The sequence below is a fragment of the Idiotropiscis lumnitzeri genome, chromosome 6 (assembly GCF_059441095.1).
Source record: "Idiotropiscis lumnitzeri isolate Australia: NSW breed Sydney's pygmy pipehorse chromosome 6, RoL_Ilum_1.0, whole genome shotgun sequence".
Lineage (NCBI taxonomy): Eukaryota > Metazoa > Chordata > Actinopteri > Syngnathiformes > Syngnathidae > Idiotropiscis > Idiotropiscis lumnitzeri.
Window position 1 is genome coordinate 14285906 of NC_142396.1, and position 14486 is coordinate 14300391.

Sequence of the window (14486 nt, forward strand, 5' to 3'; positions counted from 1 at the left end):
GAGACTCCAGATTAACAAAGAAAAGAAAAGATCGCTGTTGGGTAAGTTAAATATTTATAAGTAGTGTTTTTGTCTTATCTCTAGCTTGCTCATTCCATTCTCATTATGTTGTTGACTTTTTTTTTTTGTTCAAATAGAGTAAATTATCTCCTCACAAAAACACATTGGTTATATGTTAATTTGAAGGTGCAGGAGAAAGTGACGATGGTTGGGGACTGGGGCTGCCTTTACATGTTTTTACACCCACCCTCCCCTCCACTTGTGTATCCCGGGGGTGATGAAGAGCGACAGGTAATGTTTGCAGAAGAGATGAGCCCTTCTGGATGTGGGAGATACGTCGCGTAAGACACAGCTAAGGCAGATTGCAAATACTAAGCAGGCCAGCCGACCCTAGAGAGAGAAGGCTTTCCTGTTTCAAAACATCAGACTCTACGCATAATACCATCTTCACAAACATTTGCAAAGACTCACTTCAAAATATAAACGTCATATTCACGTCACTCGAGATGCATAGAGAGGATTTATGACTCCCAAAATGACACTCAGACGGCACTGTAAATATGAGCACACTTTGTTTGCTGAAAATTTAGCTGTGGAACTGACAACAAAGGTGAGAAAAATCTCAGCTGTTTTCACAGGAAGACGCATGAAGCAGCTTGGTCATGGTGAAGGAATACATCCAATTAAGATTCACAAGGCCCTGGGTGAAAATGAAAATAATGCCAATGTGTGCTGTTTGAAAGAAAAGCTCAACATTGGATTTTCATTCTTAGGCATAAAGAGAACTTTTGGGACTTTCAAAGGGCAGTGGTTAATTCAGAGGTAATCTTCTAAAGGGTTTTTGAATTTGAAATTTTTCATGATCTTTAATACAGATACTGAAAGATAAAGCATTTCTCAAGGTCTTGTTTTATGTGAGACAAAGCAGGATAGTAGTCATAATTGCAAGATTAAAATTAATGAAAAGGTACCGTTACGGTCAGAATAATATCAGTAAGTTTAAAAGGTGAGTTTAAAAAGTCTAAATTCATCAAAATAACTTTTATTTCAGAAACCCAAATGCATTGGGAACAATTCACTTTAATCAGAATATGAAGAAATCCAATTTCTGGTTTCTGAAAGTGGAAAACAAATGGAACATAAGGCTCTATATAAACTATCAATAACTGCTTTTGTCGTTACACTACGCTGTTTATTGCATATGACAATCTGAAAACCTTTTAATTTTGCTTCTTTGAGTGTGTTCACACAAGTAAAGTCCTTTGGTCCACCTGTTTGGTCAGAAGCAAAAGCGGTGTTTAGTCAGAAGCAAAAGCGGTGTTTAGTTTAGTGCCGCATTCACACTACTTTTTGAAAGTGAACTCATCCACAGAAATGACAATGGTGGCATATGGAGCACACACCGGGAAATGGAGGAAAACATGGAATTTCTATGTGCTGCATTCTTGCACTGCAGATTTGCGTTGTTGTTAGAGCTGCAAAATAATTCTGAGCATGAAGAATAATAGACCACACCAGACCATTTCAAACCTCAATTTAAAAGCCCAAAGTAAACACAGCGTTACTCTAACCGGGGCTCAAACTGATGCCAGAAACTCACTGACAAAGCCAATGGCAATTATCGCAATGCAAAACATCAAGCCAATGCCTTTGTTCAGCCAGCCGTGACTTCACTGAGAGGATCATGATGACAAAACGAGGTACGCTGTAGAAGCCTGGCTAAATGGAGGCCATATTGGATGGGGCAGTGCTGGACAGGAGATGATACTGTCTTTAACTGTAACGGCGTATAAACGTTGGCTGTGCACGTTGGAATTCGGCACCCAATGGTGCTCAATATTGCTCAAGTACCGACTTTGTATGTCAAACTTCTATTTCAATTGGTAATATTCTGAACTTTCACCATTGTTTGAGACGTCAGCAATAAACACATTTTACTCATCTATACTTTGTGTCCTGCTCATCTAAAACGAGTTATAGTCAGACGAATATTTTGGATATTTTTACTTCAATATTTTCTTTTCATTTTTATTATTTAATATAAGTCCCTTTCACAAGGTACCTTGTCTGGGCGGTAGGGCGGCGCCCTCGCACACTCTATTAACTAGCCTCCACCAAATACAACTGAATAATAAATTACCTGAGTTTGGTTGCTTGTTTTTTCCAGGCCGAGCAGATTCTTGTTCATCCACTGACTGGACCTGCAGCAAATAGGAGCTGCGGGCCTCACGGTCAAAAATGGCCTCTGTGTAGATAATCCCAAGTTTGGGTTCTATTCGGAACAAAAGATGGTCGCCACTGCTGTCACTCAGAAGAGAGTAAGTGATCTGTGGATTAGAGGGAATATGGTTGATTAACACTATGCTGATTTTGAAAAATAACTACAAGAAAACTCAATATCAAGTATCCAATGTTTATGAAGGAAAATAGACCATCTGTTTTGTTTGACCATCATCTGTTTGAATGATATTGTCACAGACAATTACACAACACAAGAAAACATTGTTTCTGGAGAAATGTAATGATGTTGCAGAGCACTGATGGTTCAACACACTGGACATGAGTGAAGATGTGTCTAAAATGCTTTTATTTTATTTATTCTGAAGCAGTCATCACCAACCATTTGAAACTGTGAGTTATTTATTGGGTTATGATTTTCGCAAAGGACTATCAGTTCGTTTGGACATTTCAGAATTTGCTCAGATTTGCTCGAATTACGTGCTATTATTAATATTAATTAATTAAATTAATTTGTGAAAACACTGATTTTTAAAGATTTCTTTTGAATGATAACTTTTTGAAATTATCACCAATTATGTAATTAGCAAATTGGTAAATATAAGTATGCAACAAGTAAGTTGTAAATTTCTCAAAGGATTTACATTTTTGAAATGATCACAATCTCCAATCACTAAGTGAGCTATTTTTAGAACAGACTGATACACTGATGACTAATGTTGTCCTTGAGGGTGGCCTGGTACGCCGCTGACAGCATATTGGACCCTTGCGCTAAAGGATTCAACCTTGATATTTATCTCCATCCTTTTTGTTTTATTTGTTGTCTTTGTCACAAAGTCAACAATGTTGTTTTTGATTCCACTATTATTCACACTTCTGGCAGTACATCAATATCAATTACGTTACATAAGAGCCAAAGTAGAGGATGTGAATCATCGCAGGAATGTACAACTGGTCGCCCCACTATGGGTGGCCCCTTGATTAATTAGCCACACATACACGTGCACACATACACGCACTCACACACAAACACCCACACATGCACACGTTAACGGGCAATAGTCTTAAAAAATTATGATATTATGAATATTGACCATGGAAGAAAGGGAAAAACAGTGGGGGTGAAAAAAATTCAAAATGTGACAAAATATGAAAAAGAAAATAATAAAAGTCAGCAAAAATGCGGATCCGCGGGTGCCCAACTGCAAATATGCATGGATCAACTGCAGCTTTTAGTTGTAATTGAAAATGAAAACGCATATATGAAATATGTGAAGAGCACGTATTTTGTTCATATTTATTATTGCATTTATGGTATACATTTGGTTAGTTAGTAGTGTGGTCGTACGTGGCCCCCCAGTCACACTGATGACAAATTGTGGCCCCTTCAGCATTTAAGTGTCACATCCCTTCTAGCCTTTGTCATTCATCCACATCGTGAGAATGCTTACAATTATTTCATATCAACAACATTCACAAAAACAAAAATTCACTGTCTATATCATCGAGCGTTGTATTTTGCCCAAAAAATGAGCAGATAGGGAAGTAGACTCGCACATACCTCTCCATTACGACCCAGGTCTTTGTCATGAGCTGACACATGGAGAACTGAGGTTCCTATTTGGGCGCCCTCTGTTACTGATGCTTCGTAGATGGATGATGTAAAAAACGGCACGTTGTCATTCACATCTTGGGAGAGGAGAGACATTTACAGTAGCCTTTTTCAGAAAGTAATATAGAGCCAAAGTTCCTGAAATCATGTTTGCCTTTCAGATAATCCGGGAATGACATTTCCCCATGCGCATGCATGGAATGTAAACTGAAGAGCACTTTCAAATTAAAAACATTTCAAAGAATACAGTCAGCGGGGGTTTATACTGTTATAATAATATTAATTTTGATACTTATGTCTTGCAAATAATTACAAACCCAATGTTAACTTTTTTCGTACTTATTCAAATAAGGAGTAAAATTGTGAGAGGAGGAAAACATGTTAGATATGCTAAATCTTATGTATGTGTGCTCCTGAAAGACAAAAAGCGTGAGTCTGTGGGCTATTATGGTGCGCATAATGTGTGACAATCTCATTGTACTGGAAACTATATGGAGTCATTATATCTATATAAAGTACTGATGATGTCGTTATTGGGTCTGTGTGCGTATGTGAGTGAGAGATAATGACGAGTCATCTCTCTTCACCCTTCACAGCAAAACTGACTGTTGACACAGGAAGCAGAAAGCTCCACTTTCCACAAGCTGGTGGAGCCTCCAGCAGGACCATCACTCTGGCTGTCGCCGAGGCCTCCACCGCTACCGCCACTTATAAGTATTTTATAACATTTATAACATCCTGCTTTACTTCTCTCAACTGGAATTGGGCCTCGATGTGACGAAACCATAGCGACGTGTTGCCAAAGCACTGGCAACTCGACCATTGTAGCGTAGATGTTAGCACAGACGACTGACGTTATGGCTCACGTCAGCGTCACCAATTGTGGCAATGCGGAAAATGACAAGTCCGGGAGACGAGTCCTTTTCACTCTCCACAACAAAAATGTTTACGCAGCAAGCTACTCTCTTACATTTATATATCTGCCACTCCCTTTGAACCTAGAAACATTCATAATTCCCTCCCCTCACTTAAAGCTACAGGTCGCTGGTGAATGCCTCTCCTTTGTGGATCACTACAGTCTACCATATACTTAGTTATTCTGTCTTCTTTTAATAGGAGTGTTATAACAAGTGAAAATGTATTAAGTACAGACTATATTATACCTACATTATAAGCAAGTGACAAACCTTGCAACCTTACCTGTGATATTCACATAAACAGTGGTGAAAGCGGCAAGGGGCACTGCAGCCACGTTCTGTGCTCGCACTCGCAAAGAGAAAAAGGGGGTCGTTTCATAGTCGAGAGGTTCAGACACCAGAATGGAGGCAGAGCCATCTTCCCGATTGGGGGAGAGATAGAAATGAACTGGCATGTTGGTTTCCGGGACCATTCCATCTTCCAGATTGTAGGTCACCCTTGGGTCACCAAGCTGAGAAGTTGCCTTGATTGTCTGAAATGAGTCCAAAGACAGAAGAGTAAGCCTTCATGTTAACACGAGTTTGATGAAAAACCATGTTCAAATTCACTATAGGCTAAATAGTGTATTTTGTCAGGATGGCCGAGCGGTCTATGGCGCTGTGTTCAGGTCGTGGTCTCCCCTGGAGGCGTGAGTTCGAATCCCACTTCTGACAGAAACCTTTTCAAATTTCCCCATTGTGGGACTAATAAAGGACATCTTTATCTTTATCTTTATGTTGTATTGTTGTAATTTCCTGGTTTCATCATTTAACTGGTTGCAAGGATGATCGCAGACAGTTTTAATTGTTGCAAACAGCGAATAAAAATTTCTTTGGAACACAAAATCATTTATTAGCCCATATATGGTGTTTCTCATTAATTTATGAGCATTAAGTTAACAGACTTCAAGGAAAAAAGATTAATTTTAACTGCCATCAAACAGGTGTATATATATATATATATATATATATATGTATATATATATATACACACACAATCACGCATACTTATGCCTATACTGGTTCTAAGCATTGACTTGGTGTTTGTGTGTTTGATTTTTTTTTTAATATAACAAACAAAATAATAATAATAACAATAATGTGCTGCCCCTGAAAGCAGAACACATTTTCATTGAGCAGAGTAACAATTAACTTGCGTTGTTAAGTAAACTGTGAGGTAGAGTCACAAAAAAATTAGGTGTACTGATGAGAATATTTGCATTTCCAGTTGCATATTTTAAAGTTGCAATTAGCAGCAACCGCTGTAATTACAAAAAGGGCAAAGCCATTCCAGATTTTTAGTGCTCATGCAGACTAAACATTTAGCACTTGTGTTTCGCACACAATACAACTTAAAAGTAAGTAGACTTTTACAGGGATGCACTTACAAAAAAATGCAAAAAGTTTGTTAGAGCATTTTACACTGAGTGGTATCATCCATCAGAGATGCATCTACAAAACACAGCATTAGTTGTTTTCAGCATTTTCGTGACAGCTTATCAGTGTAAAATATAGTGAGGAGCAAACGCAGCGCTGTTAGCTGAACAGCTGCAGGCGCCAAGCAACGGCATCATTTCAGAGAAGTAATCAACTCTTCACTGTGCGATGATGTTGTGATACTCACACTGTGTGTATCACAAGATCAGATTATGGGTCCTCAAAGAATAATGAAAACGGTACAATTATTGGCGGACTTGATCAAAACAAGAGTTTGTTTTGATCCCAGTAGAATTCAAGAAAGTGTAGATTGGAATTACGTTTACCCCCACAAACCACACGTGTAATCGAATCAAACAGCAGTTCAAGTCATATAAGTATCAATTCTTAACCTTCAAGTCCCAAGCAAATCCCAAGTCATTTTGATTTCGAGTCAGTCAGGTTAGGTCACAGACTAGTTCAAGTGAAATCAAAACCCAAATCGAGTCACCTTGTTAATGCAATGCTTACCTGCAGTATCTAGTCTTCATACTTTGTAAAATGAAAAGACCAATGAAGTCACATAATTATATTTTCGGCAATCTACTGTATCTGACCAGTGTGGTCTGTATGTATACCAACTCTCATATCTGAGCGTCAAACTCTTTTTGCATCCAAACAAGTTCAGCTTGTTTTTCCAAACCCCCAAATCAACTGACAGCAATAGCCATCCATTTGCAGAATATCTCATTGATAAAATTTCCTATGTACAAATTGTCGCATTTGCAAACTATACCTAAGCATGAGAGTGTCGTGTCTGCGAACCGAACTTGATTGGACCTCATAATGGTTTTGTAGTTTTTGTATGAGTGGGTGGTTTTTTTATTTTTTATTAAGTATTATCATTAATACATTCATTTAATTTCATAAAAACATCCATATGCTGTTTATAACTCTGTTGTACCCTATCTTTAAAACCAAACTTTGTCTACTTAGTTACTGTACCTCTCCATTTCGAACCATATAATGAATCATTATTATATAATTATCATTATCTATTATCAAACTAGGCATGTGGCAATGCCCAAATGGCAAAAGCTCGGAACTTTGGATCATATGAAACTAAGATTACCTACTTACTTTAACATTAGAAAGTCAGGAGTTTTCTTTCACCTCCAAATATATCAAATTAAAATAAATTAAATCCGGCCATCCAGTGTGGTTTATTTGAATAAAATAGTTATGAATATAACAGCTTGAAAAAAAATAACAAGATTACTTGTTTTTAGTTTAAAACTACTAAATTAAAGACTGCAGTGGTTGATATGGGCCTAATATGATTTCATATTTTTCAAAATCTTGTCAAGAAAAGTTTTCTTATTCCATTGGAAGACAATTTTGCTTATTTTAAGTTCTACCTTTTTAATTTATAATATTTTATTCTAAAAATTTTCAGCTGAATTTTTGCAGTGCAGACACAAAGTCCCCCGCCAGCTCCCTAACACTCACAAATGAATGGAATATTCATGAGGCGGCACCACCGTGGTTAGCACAGCTGCCTCACTGTGCAAAGGTGTGGGGTTCGATTCCGGCCTCTGGCCTTCCTGTGTGGTGTTTGCATATTCTCCTCGAGCCTGCTTGAGTTTTCTCCTGGTACTTACAGTTCCTCCCATATTCCAAAGGCATGCATGGTAGGTTGAACACTCTAAATTGTCTCGAAGTGTGGTTGTGAGTGTGTTGTTTGTGTGACCTGTGATTGGCTGGCAACCAGTTCAGGTTGTAACCCGCTTACTGCCTAAAGACACCTGGGATAGGCTCCAGCACGCCCGCTACCCTTGTGAGGAGAAGCGACTCGGATAATGGGTGGATAGATGAATATTCATCAGGGATTTTCCACTGAAAGATGCATTTGCCCAACAGGTAATCCTGCAGCTCCTCACTGTGTGATGTTAAAAACAGCATGAGCAAGTTGTTGATTTTTCACAAAATAATGGCTAAACAGTCAATTGGCTTCACCTGTCTTTTTCCGGCATAATCGATTAATCGTAACCGCAAATTCGTTGCTCTAGATTTTTTGATCGATGAATCCTTTTGATACCTTTTTTGATTTCAAAATATCCAAAAACTTTGACTTTTAACTTTTCAATAGAAAATAATATCCACTTTCTGTTGTCATGCATAGCGAACTGATAATGTCTGTGTTAAATGATAATAAAACATTTGCTTTTAACTTTGAAAATAATGATCAACAATTTTCTGAAATGTTACAGACCAAACCTGAATCATAATTCATGCAGTTTCTGCATTGTCAATTAAATCGAAATAGTGTCCTCTTTTGGAAAGGCAAGGGGCAGAGTGGCTCATTGGCCGTTTCCCAACCCAGAGGTTGTTGGTTTGATCCCCGCCCATTGTGACAATGTCAAAGTATCCTTGAGCAAGATACTGAACCAGCAGTTGCTCCTGATGGCATGTCATCAGCAGGTAGATGGGACAGCAATGTGAAGCGCTTTGAGGGCCTTAATAGGTGCAAAGGCGCTATACAAGTGAAAGACCATTCAACAAAGACTAAAGGGATGGAAATGTAACATTTTTTTAAAGCCGATTTATTTATTAATCAACATGTTCAAAAGATTAATTGATTGTTAAAATAATTATTAGTTGCTCACTCGTCTGCAGTTTAGGCTATACTACACTGGGTCCAACAGAAAATGTGAAGGCATACCCACACAATTTTGGAATAACGCAGACTGCCGATTGTCATATACTGCAGGGCAATTGAAAAAAAATCTGTGAAATAACGAGAAATCTTATTTCTTCTGTAGTCCATATTCAAGTGGCCTTGTGCCAAACATTCACAAGAGACGTAATGATTTTGCCTCCAACATAGAGCAACAACACTGACATTGAATTTTTAGTTGTAGTTTTCATTTGGTTTTACTTTATTTTCTTGAAATTTTTTTTTTTGGGGCAGTTTGACCTTTATTGCTGACTAACAAACAATATTAGTAGAATCAGTTGTACATATAAAGATAGATGAGATGTAAAAGTGTGCCGCTTGTTTGCAGTCGGGGGGAAAATGAAACCACTGGAGGCCATCTTGTGTCGTCATTTGCTAAATCTGCATGACTTGGGTGTTTTCACTTTATTTTCTTTCTCTGCGGCGAAAATGCCATCGTGTATGGCATACGGTTAGTGTAATAGGTATGCATGTGCATTTCATCGGTAAGAACGTGATTTAAAATTTTCGCAAATAAGGCATATCTGTGAGTGCTACTCAAAAATTCGTCTGCATCATGTTGTCAGAAGCATCAACAATGAAATGAAAGCAAATCTCACTGGGACAAAATTTGCTGTGAAATGTCAACCTAATCTGCATCAATCACAATTCACGAAACTGAGATAGTATAGTGTGAATGGTAGATGCAATGAAGTTCGTTCTTTCAATCATTGCACTGTGCAAATGTTTTGATTGCTACAGATCGCCACATGTGGCAAGAGTGTGGCTGTGCCAATTGTGTTCAAACGAATTGCATGGTTCTTGGCAAATAAAAACATTGCAATACTGTGAGCATTTTTATGTTTGCAAATTGATTTTTTTTAGAGAAATCTGAACAACAGTTGAACAACATATTATCCTTGACTTCAGATTTCAAAATGACGTAGCCTTAATCATGTTTTATTAAGCCTAAATTAATTGTGGGCTCGCTATCAATTTATCCACATGGCGCTCAAATGTGTGTCTTTGTATGTTATACTGCAGCAATTTCTAAGCAAAGAAATCTCGTTTGAAGCTCGTGCATCAGAAATAAATCTCAGCAAGAAATGCAAAGCCAACTCTTTTAACCTCTTTCGAAGAAGGGAGGGAGACATCATTCTTGGTTGTGATCCAGTGGAAATATAATTACTAATTGTAGCTTGACGGACATACAAAGGTATACAGTTCTATACATTAGCTCTATATATCTTCCTCATGCCATGACCACAAGCAAAGCAACATCAGTTCCCGTCCCCCAGTAGTTGATTACAAAGTACAGAATACCGTAATTGCACATTTGCAGAACAATAGTGACAGAATGGTGAAAAAATTGGACCAACCACTTGACTTGCCCTTTGGTCATGGAATTTAGAAAATGCAAATTGCTGGATTGTTCACACATGAGTTAGGATATTAGTCCAAAACTAATCCAGCCGTTGGGCTGCCCTTCAGATTTAAAAGGGTAGAAAAGCCCAAAGAGCTGGGCTCTAGACATTCTAGCGAGTTTAAGAACAGGCTAAAGAATTTTCTGATAGTTACAGGATATGAAAAATAATGGTAGATGTTATGGTCTGGCTGATTTTTCATTTCACATTTTGTCAGTTTAAATGACACTTTGGAATCTGTTATGAGAGAATGTGCTTCCTCAAAGATAGGGGTATTCCTGAATGACAGGATATCCTCCAATCATGAACCAAAACCAAAAAGCATACTGCTATTTTTGCATTATGACCAAATTAATTCTGTATTTTATGTTCACACCTGTCATCTAAAATAAACAAGAACCGAGGCTGTTAAGTCATCATGTATCAAGTCACATCAAGTTCAAGTCACGTCTCAACTCTTTCAGTTTTGGACAGGTGAAGTCCTCAAAACAGTGGGGCAGAATATGCTTCTTGACACAAAAAATATAAAGGCAGTTGATACTCTCATCTTAGGAAAACCCGGCAGAATACTTCTTTTTGAAGATGAAAGGGAACCTCAAAGGGCTGACATTCACAAACGGTTCTTTTAAGGAATGTGAGTTAACAAGCAAAATGTCATACTTATTGAAAGTATTCAAAATGGTACTATTACCACTATAGGTGTGTCTCTGGCCGTGTTTTCAGGGACGACGACACTGTAGCTCTCCTCCTGCCACTGTGGAGGTTGATTCTTCACGTTGGTGATCGTAACGGCCAGCTCCACGGAGGTGCTCTTGTTCCCTCCATCAGTGGCGCTGATGTCCCGTGTGATATAGCTTCTCTGAATTCAGCATTGGCACAAGACAAAGGGCAAAATCAGTACGCTGTGACCTTGTGGTTTACAAAACTGACAGATGACAAAAGGATGAGAACAACAACATTTGCAATGTGGTTACACTACGACATTATTAACAATTTTCCCATGGATTTGGATTCATGAGTTGTAATTGTTAAATCCATTAATAAATGTTCCATCCTTAGAATAAAATGTTACAATGAGCTAAATTACTAAAGTAATTACTATACATATATACGGGGTAATTAATGATACAGGGGGGCCCAGGCTTGCCAAGGCCAACCTAAAATCATTTCAAGTAAAGAACATTCAATTCTTACAGTCACGTCAATCCAAATCATTACTTTCACGCAACAAGCAAACAACATGGCTGAGAAGTTATCATTTATCATACCATCCACAGTCATGGTTTCATGAAATAAAAAGCACACATATACCAATATTGCATACACAACTAGGAACAAACCCAAGTAAAAAGCGATATTTTGTATTGTGAAGAATTAAGAGATTTTTGTGTCATTGTGCTTTTTACATGAGTTCAATGATCGTATATGCAAAATGGCCATCCGTGATAACTGATGCATGAGTTAGAAGTAGCCTCTGAGAGTATACAAAAGAAAAAACATGACTGAATTATTATTGTGAAAGGTGAATCAATGGATTTCGGAGTTTAATTTACATTTCTACTTTCCCCAGAATCTGGGAAGACCTACAAAGAAATGATTCAAATCCACTTAATTCGACACAGCAACAATAACAAAAGCACTAATGTGAGCCATGCATAAGTTGATTAAGCTGTAACTCAGGTAGCTCAAAAGCTCCTTCATTACAGTTATCATTCTATAATTGAACTACTTGCAAATGGCTAATTTCAATCACCTATTCATCCAATTGGACACCGGAGCTCCAAATTAGCCGAACACCTCATTGCAGCGTTTGCTTCTCATTGTCCTTTATTTATCATGTATGCCTGACGTTGCTCTCAAGAACAAAACTAGTGCTTATGCGTTAACAACCATTCAGTCCCTTGTGAGTTGTTTTTTTTTTCCTACAGAAAATTAAGACCGCTTTTTGTTTCATAGTAAAGCTAGATTAACTCTGAATTTGTCTAAACTTCAGATACTGTATGTTGTCAATGGAAATGAGGGCCAAGCAATGTTTATTATTCTATTACTAGATTATTGTAGTCTGATATAAAGGAGTCTCACATCAAAATTACGTATTCTCTCTCAGTGGAAATTCAATTTGTGTTCTTGAACCAGCATAATTATTCCATGAAATGAACATTGTTATCCGCAATGTCCATTGTGGACACCACACTTGTTGCTCTAAAAGCATACGGCTGACTTCTGATTGTTCATGCCTAACCAAATCTTTAAATTAAATTTGCATCAAACGTGCCAGATTAAAGCAGAACATATCCATGAAACCTTCAGCTCAATGTAACCTTCGCTATCTTTTTCCATTATTCCTCTCAACAATGTGTGAAAGCGCATACCGTTGCTTTCTCTGGCATATGAATAAGCGCTGCTGTTCAATGTCAATAAATTCCCATTGGGAGCCATGCAGAGATGTGAATTTGTACCATAATACTTGTTTTCTGCAAACTGAGGCCGTGAGAAGGAAATAAATGAAATAATGCCCCAGAGCAAACACAGCAATTCATTAATGGGCTGGTTATAATTGGACTTGTACTACAGATACTGTGGCACGATTTGAATACTATCCGATGCTATTCTTAAATGTGCAACAGCTTTGTTCAGTGCAGGTTTGGTCTTTCAATTTAAAAGTCAGTGGAAAAAATTACGAGAGACTTTTGACACCCATGCGCGAAAAAGGTATGCTGAATAATACACAACTCTGAGTGCACTCACAAGTTTCTGGCCGAAGAACAGCTGCATATTTGAATTAATAAGCGATTTAAATACAAATCTAGAAAAAAAAGAGAAAATGTGCATTGCACCTATGAAAAATGCAAAAGTTGTCTTTCTGACACTTACATTCAACTTCAAGGGTGCAGCCAAACTCAGGTGGACTCTTGGATGAGAGATGTGTACAATGAATACAAACCTGGCTGCCCTTGCTTCAACCCTTGGCTATTTAGAGGCTGATGTTTTATCACAAATATAATTAACCTTTAAAAAAGGAATACAGTCAACACTCGCCCACTGTTGAATTGCCATTCATCTCTTCACATTTTTTTTTGTAGAACATAACTCAAATTATTGGCTCAAAAATGCAGCTTTTTGCACCCATCGAGCCTTTGCGCCAGAAAAAAAATGTAATAATGCTCCAGGAGAAGGCAATCCTGACAAAGGAAGAAAACATTATCCTATGTTATCCTTCCATTGTGGTGTAAATGAGAGTTTGATTTTTCCTGAGTGACTTGGAGGTGTGAGTTGGCCTCATATAGCATATCACATGAATAAACCAGCTAATAGACTACAAATTAAAAATAAATTGTCTCATAGACAGCTATTAGTTTACTAATCAGGATTTTGGCTATCGAGGATGATTAGCTCAGTAAGACAATGTGTTCTATTTAAAACGGTCCATCTCTTTAATTGTAGTTGTATCCGTTACAGTGAGCAATCATTTGTTTATAAAAAAAACAAAAAAACAATTGTGTGCCGACACCGATTGCAGGCATATTATTATATTGCATTTCTGTTATTTGACTCGCAACATCTGCCTCTAATTTATGCCCAGCATGTTGTATCTGGTAAAAGTAGCCCACCGTGGTTGCAGTGTGACTTGTGTGTGTGTGTGTGCGTGTGTGTGTGTGATTTATAAGACTGACCTGTGAAATTGGCTGGTCAACATACACCCATCCAGTGACAGCATTGACCTTCAGGTATTCTGGTTGCTCCATAGACATGGAGTAAGTGACTGCTGCATTAGAGCCAAAGTCGTCATCATGGGCTGCCACACGCAGGAAACTGGTACCGATCAGAGTATCCTCTCTCAAGAAGTCTACAGGGGGACATATATGAGATGATACAAGAGCTTTAATCGAAAGCACTGGAGCAACACACTGTCAAATATTGAAAATGATTTCCAGCTCTGATAGTAACGCTTTTAAGGGCTCAGCTCAACACAAGTAATATTATAAGTGATAACTAACAAAATTCAATCAAATTTAGATACATTTACTTTTCCATCCTGGTTGAATACATTACACATCCAATTTCTTTTACAGGTTAAATAAGTCTGAGTCTCAGTTTTGCTATTCAATATAATAATGAGGCGT

General features: G+C 37.8%; 1 protein-coding gene across 2 annotated transcripts in view; it reads right to left on the reverse strand.

Moving 5' to 3' along the window:
* LOC148335350 (neural-cadherin-like) overlaps positions 1-14486 on the reverse strand; it is a 121111-nt gene that overhangs the window by 40853 nt on the left and 65772 nt on the right. For both annotated transcript variants that reach the window (XM_088297611.1, XM_088297610.1), the window contains exons 11-15: positions 14037-14209; positions 11054-11221; positions 5051-5300; positions 3800-3927; positions 2141-2327 (exon numbers count right to left, since the gene is read on the reverse strand). In XM_088297611.1, coding sequence (XP_088153737.1) covers positions 2141-2327; positions 3800-3927; positions 5051-5300; positions 11054-11221; positions 14037-14209 — 906 coding nt within the window. The remainder of the gene's footprint in view (positions 1-2140; positions 2328-3799; positions 3928-5050; positions 5301-11053; positions 11222-14036; positions 14210-14486) is intronic.